Source organism: Diospyros lotus, chromosome 5 (genome assembly GCF_014633365.1).
Source record: "Diospyros lotus cultivar Yz01 chromosome 5, ASM1463336v1, whole genome shotgun sequence".
Lineage (NCBI taxonomy): Eukaryota > Viridiplantae > Streptophyta > Magnoliopsida > Ericales > Ebenaceae > Diospyros > Diospyros lotus.
The window spans coordinates 5,366,585-5,387,504 of NC_068342.1; the positions used below are offsets into that span (position 1 = coordinate 5,366,585).

Here is a 20,920-nt window from a genome sequence, read left to right on the forward strand (position 1 = left end):
TTAAAAAGAATTCAAAAAAAAAAAAAAAAATCTGATTATCCTAGGAGGAAACAGCATATAGAGATGGACTACAGATGTCATTAGATCGGGCTGCCCATTTGGAGAAATGGCCCGCCCCAGCCCGTTAATCAATTTTTTTTTAATATATTGAGAAAGGAAGATAAATAAAATAATATTAAAAAAATTAAGTAAAAGTTATGAGTAATATATATTTATATATCTTTCCTGACTAATTGAGGGTACAAACATGGAGTGTTGCACAAGAATGATTATCTTAAAATTGAGTAATATATATATTTGAATTCAAAAGGCTATAATATATATATATATATATATTTGAACTAGTAAAAATTATATAATTAATAGCTATTTTTTTTGTTAAAGTTTACATAATTATACTTAATTAATAATTAACAATTGTAATGGTTGCGTGATGCATATAAACTGAAACTTCTTATGTAATTGTGTAATTATAATTTAATTAATTAATTAATTGACATTTTTACTAAATATTGTTACATTTTCGTGTGTTAAAAATGAGCATGAAAGGCTGGATGATATAATCTTCTTCTTCTTCTTCATCTTCTTCTTCTTCGCAAACCCTAGCCCTTTGTCTCTCTGTATAACAAACGCTACGGCTACGCTACGATGCGGGCTTTCTCTCTCTTGCATTTCCATTCTCGTGTTCTCCACTCCAAAGTCTCCGGATTCTTCTTTTGTTTGTTTTCCTCTACAGCTTCTCCTGCTCCTGCCCATTCTTCAAGAAACCCATTGATCTTCAACTACCTAACCCGGACATTCACGTGCTCGGAAAAACAAGCCCTATGGGTCTCAAATGATCATCCATCGCTGAAAACCCTAGATAAGCCTCAATCCGTAGTTCAATTTCTCGAAGAAATCGGTTTCTCCAAGAGCCAAATCCAATACACCGTCCGGGTATCGCCTGGAATCTTGTTCTGCAGCATAGAGAAGAATCTGAAGCCGAAGCTGAACTTATTTCAAGAACTGGGCCTCACCGGTGATCGTCTGGGTGAGTTCATTTCCAAGAATCCTAGTTTTTTGAATTGCAGCTTAGAGAACACATTGATGCCACAAATTGATTTAATCAGGAAAGTTCTTGTGGATGATAAGGACAATCAAGATTTGATTTGGGTTTTGAGGAGGGTGAGTCGGTTCAGAGCCAAAGTCCCCGAACCGATGTTGCTCCGCAACATTGCCTTCTTGAAGAGCTGTAATATTGTTGGGCCTCGGCTTGTAACGATGTTCAAGACGAGACCTTGGGTTTTACTTATGCCCGAGTCTGCGCTTAGGGACTTGGTTTCCCGAGTTTTGAATATGGGCTTTTCGGTTGATTCAGGGATGTTGGTTTACGCTTTGCAGACAGTTAGTAGCATGAGTGCTGAGACTTTTAATAGGAAATTGGATTTGCTTAAACGTTTCGGATTCTCAGACAATGAGTGTATTGAAATGTTTAGGAGGTTTCCATCTGTGCTAAAGGCTTCTGAAGCGAAGCTCAAGTTTGGGATTGAGTTCTTCTTGAATGATGCTAAGGTTGAGAGGTCAACGTTGGTTCGTAGACCAATTTGTTTGATATGCAGCATGGAGAAGCGAGTAAAGCCTAGGTACAGAGTTTTACAGGTCTTGAAGCTCAAGAGGCTGTTGAAGAAAGAGCTAAGTGTTGTTAATGTGTTGGAGATGTCAGAGGCTGAGTTTCTAGAGAAGTTTATATCGCCGTACGGGGATGATGCTGAAGAGCTGTTGGCCACCTACAAGGGCAATCTCTTGGATTCTTCACGGGAATAAACTGTTGATCCTTGTCTTCCTGTGATTATTGGGCCAATTGGCAGTTGTGTGCGCTGTGTCATATGTAGTCATCTTTTTCTGACCGTCTTGAGCTCCCTCAGAAGCCATTTCACCACCTCGAACAGCTCTGACTCTCCATGTGTTGTTTCAGAAGCTGAGGAGAAGGGATGATATGATTCTGGAGGTGCAAGACCAGATTCTCGAATCTACTCTCAGTTTTCTCATTCTTCCCATCTGTAATAATGCTGGATGTTGCAAGCAAGCAATTGCTGATCACAGCGCAGGACAAGTTGATGGTAATGAAAAGCCTTTCTCTCATTTGATTTGAGGTTCCAATTTTTGAAAAGCCTTGCTCTCATTTCATTCCTTGCCTTGACCTCTTGTGTTGTCACTTTTTGAGGTTGAGTTTCCATCTACTTTATTATCTGACCAAAAGCTTTGCAGTATGGTTCCAAAAGTACTGCAAAAAGTCTCTAATTGCTTCCAAATTTGTAATGCATTGTTATACTAGCCTTTTTGCTCCATCATAGCCTTGTTACCTTTTTCTTGTTCCAATGTGGAGTGAAGTTTTTGAGACTGACACAGTGGTAATTCACCATTCAATCTCTATCAGGTTACAAAATCTTAGAATTTTGGCCGCTTTTATTGATCTCTTTCCGTTATTCTTGATGAAAAATGGACTCACATGCCAATGCCATTACCTAAAATATTTTGAAGAGGAAATAGCCTATAGAGATGGGCAACCTGCTAAAGCTTTCTCTTCTATTTTTATTCTATTTTTGAGCAAGCAAACTTGTATGAACAAGCAAGGAAGGAAACAGGGTTATCCCCAGTACAGAAACATGTTTAATAGATATATTTTTACTTTACACTAGTATTGAGTTAAAGTAGAATTTTGTTACCATAATTGCATACTTCTTCCAATCTTCACTTCCATATTTCTTATTGTAATTCTATAATGTCTAAATCTACCCTTTAAGCATCGAATGCCCTTCTCTAGGAAGGACTCAAATAACCGGGTTCTCTTTGCAGGTCTTCCCAGAAACAACCATGCTTGATTTTAGGGTCCCATCATTATAATCCGACCCGATGCCCCTTGGTGCCAAGTTAATTGTTGGAGCAAATGGGGTTGTGTGCCCTGCCCAATTCTCTTTCGGTTTCTACTCCCTAGTTTCTGCGTCCCATCATTATTTTATTGTTTACCAATTCTCATATTGAAATGGAGTAGGAGTTATTTACCATAATTACATAAACTGGGCAGGCTCTTTAGTTTAGGCTTCCCCTCGTATTGGATATGTTTATATTATTATTATTATTATGTACTCAATTTTCATATTGAAAAGAAGAATAAAGTTGTAGTCCTCTAAATAATACAAATTCATGTGCATGTGTGAATTGAATTGTTATTAAAGCGCACGTGCAAAATGAAGATATAGAGGTAAAGAGTTGGGGAATATCAAAGACAGAAATTGCACTAAAAATATCAAAAACTTGTCGCTAAAAATTTTATTTTCTTTTAATAAAGTTCAATAAGGTTTAATGGGTAAATTATATTGTTAGTCTATCAATTTTGTATTTTATAACAAATTAGTCACTTAATTTTAATTCTTATCACTAAATTTAAATTTTTGTTTTTGATCTTTCATCAAATTTTGGTAATAAACACTAATATTATATGTATATATATTAATATAAATTTCAAAATCAGCTTTTACGTTAATTTTAACATTTATGTTGATGTATATCCCGTTACTTTTTGTTAAGAAAATTTGATTAAAAAAATTAAAAAATATATTGAATTATACCAAAAATTAAAGTTAATAAGGATACGATAGCAACATTAAAGTACAAAAATTAATTTTTTTTACAAAATATAAAGTTACAAAATTAATAGCATAATCTGTCAAAATTAAAAATGTTTCATTTTCTCATCATTTTAAATTGGTTTTCAGAATAATTAATATCATATATTTTTTAATAATAATATTATTTATTTTGACATTGCTTAAATTTAGTTGACAATAATCAATTATTATACAAAATTAAACTTGGAATTTACGTTCTTTGTGAGACATTTCACAACATCAAACCTTGACGGATGATAGAAGAGACAAATAAGAGAATTTGATAATTCTCGATTTTCATCTCAGAATAATACTTTAATCATGATGGAACATATTCTAAAAAGAATCGCTAGAACGATTTGTATAATATTTTTGGAATATTATACAAAACTAAATTTAAATGATACAACTTGTCCCAAAAGCAATGGTAAGATTTTTTTTTTTTTAGGATGATGGTAGCGTTGAAAAATGAAAATTTTATCTTTAATGATCCAAATGGACGGTTGTGATCTGGTAAGAAAGAAACAAGGGCACTATAGGAAAGGCACCTGATTTTCCTGGGAAAATAGGCTCCTAGATATTTAAAAAAAACAAAAAAAAAAAAAAAACTGAAGGAGCAGCAGCCTATTAATATTATATTGCGACAACAGGGAAGCGGAACCAGTGCTACAAGGGGCTTGTACTCCTTCCTGGCAGCAGTCGATGCGGTTCTGGAACGAGCAGGAAGAAGGGGCGCGGCGCAAGCAAGGCTGAGTTGGACGTAGAAGTGGCAAGTACAAGTTGCGGACCGACCAGCCAAAAGGAAAAACTAGACTCAAAACCAAACCCCCAACCCTTCCCATAAAGCAAGCAAATTACTCGCAAAGCTGCTTTCTCTCTTCGCTTCTCTGCTTCTCCTCCTCCTCCTCCTCCTCCGCTTCTGCTTCTACTTCCAATTCTGCTTCAGCTGGATTTCTCCCTCTTTTTGCCTCTTCGTTTGCTCGATTTGCATTTCTGGATCAGTTTGTGTCTCTGATTTGAGGCATGGATCTGCTGGTTCTGGTTCTCTCCTCCTCGATTCGGTCCGGAATAGTGAGATCGCAGGAACCTAGGGATTGAATTAGGTTTGTTCCGGTTTTTGGCGGTGGATTGATTGATCGAATTTGAGTGGTGATAGTGAGCTGTAATATCTCGCCGGAGGATGAAGAAGAGAATGAAGACCAAGATACCGTCTTGTTCGGTGTGTCAGAGTCGTTACAACGAGGAGGAGCGGTGCCCGGTGTTGCTGCAATGTGGCCACGGGTTCTGTAAAGACTGTCTCTGCCGGATGTTCTCGGAGTCGACGGACTCCACACTCTCCTGCCCCCGCTGCCGCCACGTGTCCCTAGTCGGCAACTCCATCCAGGCCCTTCGCAAGAACTACGCTATTCTTGCCCTAATTCATTCCAACGACGACGAGGATGAAGAAGACGACGACGACACTGACCGCCCGGCAGGCGGCGACAGCGATGAAGATGAAGGATTGGGCAATCTTACGCAGCATCTTCGCCGCTGCAGCCTTCTTCGCTCCTCCAGCTGTGGCGGTGGCTCCTCGGGTGTTATCGAGCTGGCCCCGCACCATGACCTGCGCCTAATTCGGCGGATTGGAGAGGGCCGGCGCTCTGGGGTTGAAATGTGGACCGGGGTGCTTTCGGGTTCGGGGCCGTCAAGGCGGCGGTGCCGCCACCGGGTGGCCGTGAAGAAGGTTGCCATTGTTGGGGATGATCATACAGATTTGACTTGGGTGCAGAACCAGCTGGAGAAGTTGCGGCGGGCATCCATGTGGTGCCGGAATGTATGTGCATTCCATGGAGCTATGAAGATGGAGGAAGGAACGAGCTCTACTTCACTCTCTCTTATTATGGATAGGTGCAATGGCTCTCTTGAGACTGAGATGCACCGCAATGAAGGCCGCCTCACTCTTGAGCAAATCCTCAGGTTAATTTATCCATTCTTTCACTTGTAATGGGACAATAGTGTTTGTAACTGGTGTCTCTCTGTTGAATGAGCTTGCAAGTGTGTTTGGTAGAAGAACTGAACTCTTAACCGAGGGACACCTGCTTATTGAAATGTGATACTTGATCTCAATTCTTACATGGGAAATTGCATAATGGCAACTGATGCAGTGTAGCATCATGGGTAGAGTTTCTTTAAAGGGGATTTTTTGGTGAACACTTGAAATCATCATTTTCATGCACTAACTGTTACCGTAGAATTCATTTAGGATTCTATGGATTACAATGTTGTACTACCCGACAAAAGCATGGATTCTGAACGACTAGGACGTGTTTCTGATTTATTTGGCTGTTATTGTTTCACCTTATTTGTCGTTTTGTTCTTATTTTAGTAGGAAGGGAGATAGGATTTGTTCGTTGTTTTCAGTATGGCGAGGAATTTTTGGTGAACGATCACATGCAGCTGAAATTAAGATGGGTAGCACCGATATAGTTTGACCTAATTATTATGTCTACCGACAACATTTTATTTAGTAGTTGAGCAGAATTTAGGAAGAAAAACCATGGACTATAAAAACCAACTTACTTACATGTCTAAGAGGTAAAAAATGAATGCTTTATACTTGTCGGGGCATTTGATGGGAAGGTTTAGAGATAAACACAATGATTTGCAAATTTTGTTTATAGAATTGAAGAAAGCCTATGTCAAAATTTTTGGAGAAGTATTATAGAGGATTTATAGAAAAAAGGAGTCTAAAAGATTTAAAGATATATTTCTCAGAGCATATATATGTGTGCTAGGATTCCTAGTGTAGATACTGAGACTTTTTACAGTTGAATTAGATTAAGTATCTACACTAAGCCTTTACCTCTTTTTCCTATTGATGGATGAACTTATTGAGCACATCCATTAAGAGATGCTTTAGTGTATGTTATTTGAAAATTGTATTATTTTGATGAATGAGACAAGAAGTGGTGTGAATACTAAAGCTTGAGTTATGGAGGGATACCTTAAAATTCAAAAAATTCAAGTTGAGCAAGTCGAAAATAGAATATATAGAATGTGAATTTAGTAAAAGTTTGAGTATGGATAATGGTGAGACATAAAGTTACTCCAAGAAAAGGTCATTTTAAATATCTTGGATTAATTGTTTAAAAACATAGAGAGAAATTTGAGAGTGTTATTTGAAAAATCAAGTTAGAATGGTCAAAGTAGAAAAGCGCTTCCAGTATTTTATGAGATTATAAAATCTCTTTTCATTGGATGGTTATAATACCAATTGTATTTCGTGATACAAAATTTTGTGCAACTAAGAACCAATATTTCTAAAATATGACTGCAGCTAATATGAAGATATTTCAGAAGATATGCGGCGATACAAAAGAAAGAAGAAAAAATTTGAACTGGGATTATTGGTAATTAGATTAAAGTGATGCCTATTGAAGATAAGATGCATTTAAAATAGTTTAAACATGTGAGAAGACTAATACACACACCTACGAGGAGAATTGATGAGGTAGAAGAAAGCGATAGATGAAGACTGAAGAAAACTTTGTAAAAAACTCTTTTAGGATGATAAGGGATAATGATCTTATAAAAAATATGGTCATGGATAGATATGGTTATATCCTATAATTGTCAACCATTTCTCTCTTAAATATCTCAATTGGGAAACACAGCAATCAGTTAAATGGTAAATAGGTAAACTAACGGGCCATGTCTTGTTATTCTAATTTCTGGAAATAGAGGATTAAATATTCTGATGCAAATACAAAGAGTTGATGCGTATCTCAAACTGGGTTGACCAAGATGCTTAAGCCCTTCGACTTTTGAGAGCTTGAGCTTCCCAATGAAGTTAAATTTTATACTTGATTGTGCAAGATCAAATATTAGTTACTTTTGAGGAAAAAATAACTTGGATTTTTTTCTAATTCTAACAGCTACTATCAAATCAGTACTCTTGCAACTTAGGATATGGATCCCATTGAGCTTGGAATAGCTGTTTCCAACTTTTGCATAGAGCAACTGACACATTAGTTGTGTATATCAGAGCATAAGACGAGAAATGTTATTGAACATTATTTAACCATGGGAATATAGAAGCTATGGAGGGGAAGACTCAAGGATACATGGGGGGGGACATTGAATTCCCGTGCTCTACAGTTAAAATTATTTTAGGAATCTGACTTTATGACTGAGTTGTGGACACCGGGATAGGCGAAAGGAAAAATAAATGTCTTGTACAGGAACAGCAAATGTTTGTGTTCTGGACCTATGCTAAAAGTAAGTCATTAAGAATCTGTTTGAGTTTTCATTTATGATAGCTGATCTTATTAGCTTTAAGCAGGCTATGGTAGGCCTTAGTGTTTGCTTGTCTTCTAATTGTAGATATGGAGCAGACATTGCCCGAGGGGTGGCTGAACTGCATGCAGCAGGCATTGTTTGTATGAACCTAAAGCCATCGAATCTTCTTTTGGATGCCAATGGTCATGCTGTGGTTTCTGATTATGGACTACCTGCAATTTTGAAAAAACCTACCTGCAGAAAAGCACAATCAGAGTCTGGTTCCTCGAGAATTCATTCATGCATGGACTGTACAATGCTAAGTCCAAATTACACAGCTCCTGAGGCATGGGAACCCGTAAAGAAGTCGTTGAATCTGTTTTGGGATGATGGCATTGGCATATCTGCAGAGTCAGATGCCTGGAGCTTTGGGTGTACATTAGTGGAAATGTGCACTGGTTCTGTTCCGTAAGTAGAGTTATTCATAGTTTACTATTAGTGTTTTTAATCTTTTTACATCTAATATGACCATACACTCGCATGTGCACACAATAAAAGAAGGCACAAAAGAAATAAAGGAACGGTATTTGGAAGGAATTTATGAATTCTATAATTGCCGTTTTAATTTCTTGTGCAGGTGGGCTGGTTTAAGTGCAGAGGAAATTTATAGAGATGTTATGAAGGCCCGAAGACAACCTCCTCAATATGCAAGTGTAGTGGGTGTTGGAATACCTAGGGAATTATGGAAGATGATTGGTGAGTGCCTACAGTTCAAGGCACACAAAAGACCATCTTTTGATTCTATGCTAGCAATATTCCTTCGACATTTGCAAGAGATACCCTGCAGCCCCCCTGCCAGCCCTGATAGGCAAGATATTTAATGCTCTCAGTGATTCCTTTTATGATTGCCACCTTTCTACTATAGATTAGATACCGTGATGTCATTAGAGGTATCTTGTAACAAATTGGCTAGACTTTGTTGGAGCACAAACAATGATTTGGGAAAATGTAAAAAACAAATTTCTCTTCATTCTTGGCATTTCTGTTTGTGGTTTCTATTTCTCTTGCCCCTCTGTGCAGATACATGCAGCAGTCTTTGACTTATACTTTGTTGTGAAAATACAGTGATCTGGTCAAACTTTCCGGAACAAATGTGACAGAGCCATCTCCTTTGTCTGATTTGGAGGTTTTCCAGGACAATTCTGTTCTTCTACATCGACTTATATCTGAAGGCAATGTAAATGGTGTAAGGTAAGCCATTTCTTAGTATACTCTCAGTAGATAAATGAGAAAAATCTGTCACACTGTTATTTTATATTGCATTTCTCTGATCTATGCAGAGAATTGCTTGCAAGGGGTGCATCAGATAAGAGTGGTAGTTCAACGTGTTCATTATTAGAAGCACAAAATACTGAGGGACAGACAGCTCTCCACTTGGCTTGTAGACGGGGCAGTGTTGAACTTGTTGAGGCCATTTTGGAGAATAAAGAAGCAAATGTGGATGTCTTAGACAAATATGGTGATCCTCCACTTGTGTTTGCATTGGCAGCTGGATCTTCAGAATGTGTTCATGCTCTGATTAGACGATATGCAAATGTCCAGTCTAGAAGGGAAGGGTTTGGGCCATCCGTGGCTCATGTTTGTGCATATCATGGTCAACCAGATTGTATGCGTGTATGATTTCTATCTGTCTCGGATATATTTGTAGTTTACTCTCTAGCATATCTGGATGTTTCTGGGAAATTAACTGTTAGATGTTATTCAAACAACACTAAACTGTTAACCTTACTGAAACTGAGTAACCTACTTATACCATTTTTAACCTAGTAAAGACTTACCTAAACTCTAGATTTTCATGGAGGAAAATTCACAAAAAAAATCAAATATGCTTTCCAAAGGTTGTAAAAAAAATTTACAACCTAAAATAATCTCTAAAATAATCAAATATCCTTTTCAAAGGATTTTATGTATCTAAAAAATCTCTCATAATTGACTTTTTGATACCTAAGTCCGTAAAATATTTTTTTTTAATCAGCAGTCTTCTCTACCATTGAGAAGTGTATTGATTATTTTTGTGGAATTTTCCTCTATGAAAATCTAGATCTTAGGTTAGTCTCTATTAGGTTAAAAATGGTTTAAGTAGGCAATGTCAAGGTTCATAGTAAGTTAATGGAAAGTGAACATTATGGAAAACCTTAGGTATGCTTCTGTAATTATCCCAAATTAAATAATCCCTAATTCGTGAAATAGTATAGTGAGCTAAATTTCAAAGAGTAAGGCTTCTCCCCCCAAAAAATGTATGTCACGAGATGTGGAAGGACCATGGATGTTTTTGTTTCTTTGTCCACCTATGGATTGAGCAATTCCCTCATCACTTCTAGTGTTGAAGGTATTCTTCTGTATCATTCCCAAGTGCTGATAAAAGAGGGTTAAGTTAGGTAGCTGATGGTTAGCCTATAAATCACTGGATCTTTCATCATGAATTTTAAGCTAGAATTCGTGTAGCCAACCGCACTTAGTGGGATTAAAGACTTGCGATGATGATAATGATGATGATGATGACATATTTGTTGATGACACCAGGAATTACTATTGGCGGGTGCCGACCCTAATGCGGTGGATGATGAAGGTGAATCTGTATTACACAGAGCAGTCGCCAAGAAATATACAGAATGTGCTATTGTCATATTGGAACATGGGGGATATAAATCTATGGCCATCTTGAATTCAAGAAATTTGACGTGAGTTCATTGAATTACTTTTTTCCGTTTTGTTCTGCAATTTTGAATTTGGAAGTATGTAAAAGATACATTGTTTTTTCCATATTGGGACATTGTAACTCCAATTTATTTCTTTCTCCTTGGAGAGAGTATTTCTTGTTATAGCATGAGAACCCACTGATGTAGTAATCAATTAGATTACTAAATAAGCTCGAAACGAACTACAAGTTTGTGGTTGACAAGGTGATTGTATGTTTTAGGGTCGAGCGAGCTTAAAAAATTCTATTGAAATATTATAAGGCTTTTAATGTGGAAGTTTTGGGTATTATCTTAGTTGGGATGTTTATAGATTTCTAGAGTTGAGTTGTAATTAATTAAGAGTCTTAAATTATTAATGTAATATTTCATTTCAACCTGGATTGAAGTTGTGGGGAATCAGAGATTTGTTGTTTATTGCAACCATAACTTAGGGTGTGTGATCATTAAGGAGCTTCAAGCGATATTCGGATTCTTTCCCTTCTTCTATGGAGGTTAGCCATGTTAATGGCTTTTAGTTTTCTATTCTCATTTTCTTTTTATCTGGATCTAATTTCCTTAACAGCTTTCATCCTTCATCCTTCATCCTTGTATATTTGCTTCACCATATATTCTTTTAGTTTGATATTTATGAGTGTAAGGTCTTGAGTGCTTTAATGTTGTAGGCCTCTGCACTTGTGTGTGGCAACTTGGAATGTGGCTGTTGTCAGGAAGTGGGTGGAGGTTGCATCCTTGGATGATATTGCCAGTGCTATCGATGTACCCAGCCCAGTTGGTACCTCGTTGTGTATGGCAGCTGCCTTAAAGAAAGACCATGAAGCCGGTAAAACTTGGATCTCAAAAGATTTGGGTTGACTTATTGTTGTTAAAGTATATAAAATACTTGCACTCAACAAGTATTTTTTTTTTTTTTTTTAAATTGGGCACAATTCATCTTGTTGTTGAATTAGTTTTATTAATTAATTTTCTTGTAGAGGGTCGAGAATTGGTAAAAATCTTGCTTGCTGCTGGAGCAAATCCAATTGCCCAAGATGCCCAATATGATCGAACTGCACTACATACAGCTGCTATGGCCAATGATGTTGAGTTGGTCAGAGTAAGCTAAACAACTCGCTCGCACTTGATGTGTATTATACCTGTTTCTTTGATTGGGTATACCTGTATATAATGGTGTTCCTATTGCATTTTTGTGTGAATTCCTAAATCATTACCTGTAGAATTCCCGTTTCTGATCTTTCTGACAGTCATTGTATTGCAAATTGAAATGTAGATTATTCTCAATGCTGGAGTGGATGTGAATATCAGGAATGTGCATAATACAATACCGCTTCATGTGGCATTGGCCAGAGGTTCAAACTCATGCGTTGGATTGCTTTTATCTGCTGGAGCGAATTGTAATTTGCAGGTTTTTACTATTTCTCTGTAGTGTCTAATATTGTCACTGCCTTTGAGATGCTTTCGCAAAGTGATTTCTCTTTTCATATTCTTGTGCAATGTTATGTTGGCACTTGGCTCAGATTTGTTCTTGAATTTCCAGTTAATCTGTTATACTATCCAAATTATTTATTTTCATTTTGGAAGAAAGCCTTTAGGATATTTTGAAACGTAAGCTTGATTTCAACTTTTTAACTTAATACAAGACATTTGAGCTATGTGGAGTATTGGGAGAGAATGGACTTGAAGATCTGTAAACCTTCTCATAGGTCAAAAGAGTACTTTCTAGCTCTGTATATTTTTGAGAGTTAAAAAGTTTATTTAATTGTTCTACAATTATTTAAATTTTGTGGATCTTTTTAATAATTCATATAGTTAGGCTTATGTATTTCTCAATCTTCTGTTTCCTCTTTATAAGTGTGGCATCCCCTTGGTTCCTTTCTTCTTGAACAGAATTTTACTTATCAACAAATAACTGTCAAGTCTTGGAGGTAAGACTTGAGAGAACAGAATTTAGAAGGATTGAGAGAGAGATAGAAACAGAATTGGGAGGGAAAATGACAGAATTGAGAGGGAAGAGAGAAAGAGTTTAAGAGGGAAAGATCTTCTCATTCAACATAGAAGTCCCATCCTCAAGTAATCGGCCTTTTATAGGCCCTTCCGCGGTTCATATTGTAACCATGGGAAGAAGCTTCTAGCTCCCACTACAAGTGGTCCATGTGGGCTGCGGTTATTATAACAGAAATTGCAAAAAATTTACAAAATTACCACTGGGTCATAGCAATAACTAATTGGATTCTTTATTTATTTGTGTTGAAGGATAGGGCGATGGAAATAAATAGCTTTCCTTGTTTGTACATGCATTGTCCTTGTTAGCCAATTTCCATTTTTTCTGATATTAAGCAGATGCATTCTAATTGATAGGACTTGCAAGGTGACGGTTGTTGAAACTATAATGGAATTGTCAATAATTTCTTTTGGAGAACTGCTGCTGTATTTTTCAAGGCTTTAGGATTTTTGGTGATTGTATGGATTGAATTTATTATCATACAAGTAGGATGAGTTTGATCAGTGTTTTCATGCTATCATAATTCTTTTTATAAAAGTCTCTTTGGTGTAGATTATTAGCGAACTTGGAGAATATTTTTAAGATCATATGCCCTCCTCTCCATCTCTCTCTCCTCTTAATTCTTTCCTTTTCTCTTGAACGACTGATTTGGCAGGAACATGGTTCCTACCTGTCCTGTCTTGTCTTCTTCTTCATTCTTTTTCTCACACCAAACACCCCCCCCCCCCCCCCCAAAAAAAAAAAAAAAAAAAAAATTCTACCCATATTTTTCAGCAACATTGTCATGGATTACTTAGAGAGGGCTGTAGGTAGTTGGAAAAGACATCATCTTTCAAAATGTGTGGGTGACCCTTTTAATTTTTTCTCTTCATTCATTGCACTTGTTTTAGAGGTGGAGAAAATGGAAAAGCAAATACATTTTGAGAAGGCTTGGGTGAGGAGTTAATTTGGCAAATTGGGATGAGCATTGATGTCTAACAGAATGCCTGAGTTTACTTGGGCATTCCCTTTTTGAAATTCAATCAATAATTAGCTACCAAGTGGCTATTATTATTATTATTGGGGGGGAGCGTAAAATTATTGGAGAACGAAAGATGTTGAGGGGATCCTATACGTTATGCAAGGAGGAAAAGTCACTGTTTGTTTCCATCAAATGGCTCAAACCTTCCTGATTCTTAAAAGGCTGAAATGACATGTTAGTGAAATAATGGAATTTCTGGTGTTTCCAATGAGAGATGTAACAACTTAATAAAACATATTAAAATGAAACATGATATACCTGATACTGAATTGTATCGATGTGGATTTAGAATCTTTATAGATGTCTACATAATTTTTTTTCTTTGAAAAAGTTTCAGTGATTACATTTTCCTATATTGATGTATAAATCTACATAATATAAATAATATTATGTTTGAAACATTACTGAGTTCATATGCACATAAATAATTTCTAATTTATATTTCAAACATTTCTATTATAACTACTTCTGTCATTTCAAAGCTTGTATGGAATGCTTTAGAAGGGTTGTTTGGATTTTGTTAATCAATTGAGTTTAATAGGTAATGGATAGAGGTAGCAAGTCTGGCGTGATATTCATTAATGTGGTACGATTTAAAAAACAGAAGTTCTCCCGTACAGTAAAGCTTAAATAACTGTCATGTACTGCATGGTAGGGGGGTGAAGTAGCAATTAAATGTAATAGGAGAGAAAAGTAGTATATATTAGTAAAATAAGCTGTTGGGAGTGGTACTAAGTTTGTTGAAGTTTGTTGCTTCTTTGGCAGCTTGTACATTCCCAGCTCTATAAGCGGTTACCCGCATATGGGGAGGTTAGGATCAAGCTATATATAGTTGATCCCTTCCCACGGATGCGGATATGAAAAACCATAACAAATTCTCTGAATTCTCTCTCTCTCTGTATTCTCTCTTTCTCCCTCATTTCTATCTCATTCCCCCTAATTTGTTTCTTGATTTCCCTCTCTCTCTCTCTCGATCAATCCATTGATCAAGAATTGCTATTCAGATCCTTAGGGAGCTGACAATAACCCTTAAGACTTTTGTATGTGCTGGATTTAGAACAGATATACATTCTTAACAAGCAATTTTTTCATTTTGCAATATTACATGTTTTACATGAACCACGTGAGCTTTGTAGAATCACCTCCTGTTAAGATTCTGTTGTTTAAGTATTAGGGATGAATTTGACCATTGGGCATTGTTCTATTTGGTGTTTTATATTTTCTGGCCATGCCTAGTTTTCAGTTATGTCTGCAACTTGTCTGTCTTTCATGTAGTTCTGTTGGATTATTTTGTATACATACTTGAAAGAAAACATAACAAAGAAAATGGTCTGGAATTCCCTTTAGCTCAAACCAATATTTCTTTGTTATTCCCATCATCTGGTAACCACAGGATGATCCACGGTCGGTCGTAAACAGCCCTTTGGTCAATTAGCGCATTCCAATCCTATTTCCGCACTGTTTCCTTATGCTGAGCAAAGACTTGCGCATTTTTGGTTTTATCCATTGTTGATATTCAAGATGGAGTATGTTGTTAACTTTCTTTTATTATGTATTAGTAGGACCTTTCTTTTTCTTTTGCTAACGTGAAAATTGATCCAAACAGGATGATGAAGGGAACAATGCCTTCCATATAGCAGCTGAAACAGCAAAAATGATACGTGAAAATCTTGCATGGATAATTGTTATGCTTGGATATCCAGATGCAGCTGTTGAAGTCAGGAATCACAGGCAAGAACCATCTAGTACAATTGTAAATTCGTCTACCTAGGGTTTTATTATCAGAAGAATCAAAGAAGATTTGCTTTCTGTATGTATGTAAGTTTCATAAATGCTTTAAGATGTGCCTTGTGAGTTTGCTGTACTAATGGATCTATTATGGTTACAGTGGCAAGACATTACGTGACTTTTTGGAGGCCCTACCCCGTGAATGGATCTCTGAAGATCTGATGGAGGCACTCATAAATAAGGGAGTTCATTTGTCTCCTACAATGTGAGCAAAAAGTTATCCAGGGTTTGAATCATCCTGCATTAGATCTTTAGAATGCTACCTGATTGTGTCTAGGATTTATTTTAATTTTTTGTATTCTTAAATGATATCAGTTATCAATTTGGTGATTGGGTGAAATTTAAAAGAAGTATCACGACTCCCACTTATGGATGGCAAGCTGCAAACCATAAGAGTGTTGGTTTCGTGCAAAGTGTGCCAGACAAGGATAATCTTGTTGTATCATTTTGTACTGGAGAAGCTCGTGTACTGGCAAATGAAGTTATAAAGCTGATTCCATTAGATAGAGGACAGCATGTGCAACTTAAACCAGAAGTCAAAGGGCCAAGGTTTGATCTTTTCCTTCTGAAACATTTGTTTTCCAGTTATAAGCTGCTTATATGATGGGATTTTCCATAGTTCATGATACACATCACGCCTTGACTAGAAGGATGCTGTTGTATGTCATGTTTGCTTGTTAGCAAATGAACTGAAAAAAACAATGACTCAACTAAGTATAAGTTTTTTGACTTTGCAATGTATAAGTTTTTCACTCGGTTGTTAATAAACTACGGATTGTAACCAAACTAAAAAAGTAATTTGTAGAATTTCTGCTTTGAATTTGAATTCCACATTTCTGTGACTTGCTGGATTTAAAGAATGTCAAATTTCAGAATCACCATTTGAAGGCTTGAGTAGATGATTTAATACTAAAGTTACTGCTTATGACTGTGTGATGAAGGATCTAAATTTAGGGATTTCAGGAAATTCTACTTCAGGCAGAAATTTTGAAATTGGCAGATTAACTTTGTTTGTTAAATAGCATGATATGATATGAGTTGAAACCCCCATAGGCTTCCCATACTTCACTGAGACAGACTTGCTCTGCAACAGTTAACATGATAATGATGTCTTCAAAAGTCTGGAAATGATAATAGAATATATGAAATTGATTTCAGGCTAAATTTATGCTGATTCCCAATATTAAATATCCTAAAGTTCCATTAGTATTGTAATATTTTCATTATCTGTCCAAGCATGCCACAGGAACCAGTATTGGCCCTTATGAAAGGATGACTAATGAATGACAGAATCACACTCTCAAGGTCGATTTGCTGTTTTGTTTCCTTTGACGATTGCTAAATTGTGAAGAGATTTTTAAAGGGTCTTATTGTCAGGTCCAATGCTCTGTTATATGCATGCTCCAATTCTTCATCTAAAACAAAACATGTTTGAATACCAATAAGTTTTATTATCTTACTAGCAGATTTGGCTGGCGGGGTCAGTCACGTGATAGCATTGGAACTGTTCTTTGTGTTGATGATGATGGAATTCTGCGTGTTGGGTTTCCGGGAGCATCCAGAGGATGGAAAGCTGATCCTGCAGAATTGGAAAGGGTTGAAGAATTCAAGGTTGGGGACTGGGTTCGAATTCGCCCAACTCTTACTACTGCTAAGCATGGATTAGGTTCTGTAACTCCAGGCAGCATTGGTATAGTTTGCTGCATCCGACCAGATAACAGTTTATTGTTGGATTTGAGTTATCTTCCAAGTCCATGGCATTGTGAGCCGGAAGAGGTTGAGGCCGTTCCCCCATTCAAGGTGAAGAAATATTCTTGGTTTTCTGATTTTTTTTTCTTCCCCTCTTGAACTCTTTAACAAATGCTTTCTGCAGATTGGGGACCGGGTTTGTGTGAAGCGGTCTGTTGCAGAACCAAGATATGCTTGGGGTGGTGAAACCCATCATAGTGTTGGGAGAGTAAGTGATATAGAAAGTGATGGTCTCCTAATAATTGAAATCCCTAATCGGCCAATACCATGGCAGGCCGATCCCTCTGACATGGAAAAGGTGGAGGATTTCAAGGTAATTGTCTGATTTGTTATATGGAGAAATTTGATATCTCTGTTGGTAATTTGAGTTATTTATGTGATAACAAGACTTCACCTTCGCTTCTTTCTATACACAAACAGGTTGGGGACTGGGTCAGAGTGAAAGCTTCTGTGTCTTCCCCAAAATATGGGTGGGAGGATATCACCAGGAACAGTATTGGGATAATTCACAGTTTGGAGGAGGATGGTGATATGGGAGTTGCCTTTTGCTTCAGGAGCAAGCCTTTCCGCTGTTCTGTCACAGATGTAGAGACGGTGCCTCCTTTTGAAGTTGGGCAAGAGATTCATGTGATGCCATCTATTGCTCAACCCCAACTGGGATGGGCAGATGAAACTCCAGCTACTGTTGGCAAAATCATGAGAATTGACATGGATGGGGCTTTAAGCGTAAGCTCCCATATCTCATATTTGTTTTCTCTGAGTACTTGCCTTATTATCCTTACAGTTTCAGTTTTTTAGATTATACCACATATTGGAAACATTCACTGAAAAGCAGCCCCTCCTTCTGGCAAGTTTTTCAATGCTCGAAATTGATGTTGGTGCCTTTTATATAGTTAAGTGGTGCATTATCATTCATTAGGGAACTAATTTCAGCAGCACAGTCTTGTTGCGTGGTTGATGAAGCATGGATGTGAGATTCCAGAATATATGATGAAAACACATGATGCATCTATGTTTCATTAAATAGGAATAAGGAGGAATAAATATCTCTGTGTAGTGTGTCCACATATGTATTTTGGGGGAAGGTTGGGGTTGGGAAATCCATATAACATAGACCAACAACAATTTACTTGCATATTTAATGACCCGGGTAGCAGTTGATTGCATATTTAAGTAATCCATCGGAGATGCTTTAAGACACGGCTTGAGTTGCATTGCAGCTGTAAGGTGTCTGCAGAAACAATTGAGCGCATTAGAGATAGAGAATATAAGTGTTGCTACTGAGCATTAGGTGGGTTTCCAACTGTCTGAGAAATATTGGCGCCTGAAATGGACGTAATCTGGATTTGATTTATAAGGGTAACCATGCAGCATTGCTGGGTTCATGCTTCCTCCCCAAGGGCTATTTTTGAGGCCTTATTTTCTTTTCTGTTTGTTTGGTTTTTATTTTATTGTTTTATTTGGTCAACTAAACTGGCCCCTGATTCTTCGTGCTCAGGTTAAAGTTGCTGGAAGACTCAGTTTGTGGAGAGTTTCCCCAGGAGATGCAGAAAGGCTTTCTGGATTTGAAGTGGGTGATTGGGTACGTTCAAAACCAAGCCTGGGGAACAGACCCAGTTATGAATGGAATAATATTGGCAAAGAAAGCATAGCAGTAGTATATGGTGTGCAGGATAGTGGTTATTTGGAATTAGCATGCTGTTTCCGTAGAGGAAGATGGATCACTCATTACACAGATGTTGAAAGGGTTCCAGGCTTCAAAGTTGGGCAATACATTCGTTTCCGAGATGGACTGCGTGAGCCAAGATGGGGATGGCGAGGGGCGCAGCCTAATTCTCGTGGTGTTATAACTGGTGTTAATGCTGATGGAGAAGTGAGAGTCTCATTCTTTGGATTACCAGGTTTGTGGAGAGGAGATCCTGCCGATCTGGAGATGGAGCAGATATTTGAAGTGGGGGATTGGGTTAAAATGAAAAGTAATGCGAGTAGCTGGAAATCCATTGGGCCAGGTAGTATTGGGATTATGCAAGGAAACAGGTGTGATGGAGATGAATGGGATGGAAGTGTTTGTGTGGCATTTTGTCGGGAACAAGAAGGATGGGTGGGGCCTTCTTCCTACCTTGAAAAAATAGATAAGATCATGGTTGGGCAAAGGGTTAGAGTTAAAAAATTTGTGAAGCAGCCAAGGTTTGGGTGGTCGGGCCACAATCATGCTAGTGTTGGGACCATATCAGCAATTGATGCAGATGGAAAACTGAGAATATATACACGTGCTGGCTCGAGAACTTGGGTATTAGATCCATCAGAAGTGGATCTGGTGGAGGAAAAGGAAATTTCCATCGGGGATTGGGTCCAGGTTAAGGCTTCAGTTTCAACCCCAACTTACCAATGGGGAGAAGTAAGTCATTCAAGCATCGGAGTGGTGCACAGGATAGAAGATAAGGAGCTAAGGGTTGCATTTTGCTTTGTGGAGAGGCTGTGGCTTTGCAAAGCGTCGGAAATGGAGAGAGTAAGGCCTTTTAAAGTGGGGGACAAGGTGAGGATCAAGGAAGGGCTCGTGACTCCTCGGTGGGGGTGGGGGATGGAGACACATGCAAGCAAGGGTCGGGTACTTGGTGTAGATGCAAATGGAAAATTACGGATTAAGTTCCAGTGGAGAGAGGGGAGGCCGTGGATGGGGGATCCTGCTGATATTGTTCTTGATGAGAGCTCATCTGTTACGGGCACTTGATGAAGAGCCAAATTTCTTTCACTTAAGCTCTTACAGTCCTTCGCCTTCCATTCCATCTCAATAGAGGTGGAAGCTACTGCTGCTGGTGGGATGGATACTTTCCCTGCCAACAAACCCAAGAGCATCGTTGATGAAATCATTTGGAACAAAGCAAAGCGGTTAGGAATTACCCTGCCCTCCATACAACTAAAGACAGAGTTAAAAAGCAGCTGGAGAAAGGTAGGAACGGGCCAGGCCGTTCATACTTTAAAAGTATATATGTTTGTTAACTTATTGTGTAAAGTTTGACTCCTTTGAACTTCTTCTTAGTTTACTGTTAATATCTGGATTTCTTTTTGGGTAGGGATGGGGGGTAGCCCTCGGATGAGTTTTCTTTAAACTGCTTTTACAGCATTTAGCTCTTGAAAGGAACACTGGGCCATTTTCAGATGCCCACTAGAAATTCAGATGATAGAACAACAGGGTATACAAGTGCTTCTTTTGTTTTTTTGTTTTTTTTTTATACAATTGATTCTATTTTTCAATACTTTCTCTGGTTATTTTCCTGCTCAACATTTTTATCTGTGACAATATGGTAGAAGGCGGCTGGCTGGGTGTTGGCTTTCTGGTTCCATATCTTTGGCACAAGACAGGTGCAATGTCCAATTTAGCCATTGGTTTTCTCTCCCACGTCATTTGATTTCAGGGGCTCTCTCTCAGCTTTGTGGTTCCATTTTTTAGTGCTCGTCCTTTTTTATTATTATTATTTTTTGACTGTATTTTATTTATAAACCCATGAATTAAATTAATCTCACTCTTCTCTATCATTAGCATTATGAAAATTACAAATCTAATAAATACTTCGTATAAACATATTATTTCCATTATGGATAACTAAACTAATGGTATGACTCAAATTTTGTTTTCAGAAAAATTAATATGCATTTTACCAGGAAGAAAAAGGTGTTTGAATAATTTTTATTTTGTTTC

At 37.5% G+C, this 20,920-nt stretch overlaps 2 protein-coding genes across 2 annotated transcripts; both read left to right on the plus strand.

The window, feature by feature from the left end:
* The first annotated feature begins 413 nt into the window (after nucleotides 1-413).
* LOC127801211 (transcription termination factor MTERF9, chloroplastic-like) lies at nucleotides 414-3,191 on the plus strand. The gene is made up of 2 exons (XM_052336118.1): nucleotides 414-2,099; nucleotides 2,836-3,191. Exon 1 carries the CDS (start codon nucleotides 649-651, stop codon nucleotides 1,801-1,803), a length of 1,155 nt encoding a protein of 384 aa, XP_052192078.1. The 5' UTR covers nucleotides 414-648; the 3' UTR covers nucleotides 1,804-2,099; nucleotides 2,836-3,191.
* Nucleotides 3,192-4,384: 1,193 nt separating this feature from the next.
* Nucleotides 4,385-20,475, plus strand: LOC127801620 (E3 ubiquitin-protein ligase KEG-like). Its single transcript, XM_052336892.1, has 16 exons — nucleotides 4,385-5,603; nucleotides 8,010-8,372; nucleotides 8,542-8,772; nucleotides 9,030-9,155; nucleotides 9,245-9,578; nucleotides 10,488-10,645; nucleotides 11,326-11,483; nucleotides 11,635-11,756; nucleotides 11,931-12,065; nucleotides 15,290-15,414; nucleotides 15,572-15,676; nucleotides 15,787-16,020; nucleotides 16,938-17,271; nucleotides 17,345-17,533; nucleotides 17,641-17,946; nucleotides 18,719-20,475. Exons 1-16 carry the CDS (start codon nucleotides 4,828-4,830, stop codon nucleotides 19,949-19,951), a joined length of 4,929 nt encoding a protein of 1,642 aa, XP_052192852.1. The 5' UTR covers nucleotides 4,385-4,827; the 3' UTR covers nucleotides 19,952-20,475.
* The last annotated feature ends 445 nt before the right edge of the window (nucleotides 20,476-20,920 follow it).

Coding starts and splice junctions, on each gene's coding strand:
- LOC127801211 (XM_052336118.1), top strand. CDS start 649: ATGCGGGCTTTCTCTCTCTTGCATTTCCATTCTCGTGTTCTCCACTCC.
- LOC127801620 (XM_052336892.1), top strand. CDS start 4,828: ATGAAGAAGAGAATGAAGACCAAGATACCGTCTTGTTCGGTGTGTCAG. Junction 8,373..8,541: donor ATGTGCACTGGTTCTGTTCC/GTAAGTAGAGTT, acceptor TTTCTTGTGCAG/GTGGGCTGGTTTAAGTGCAG. Junction 9,579..10,487: donor GTCAACCAGATTGTATGCGT/GTATGATTTCTA, acceptor TGATGACACCAG/GAATTACTATTGGCGGGTGC.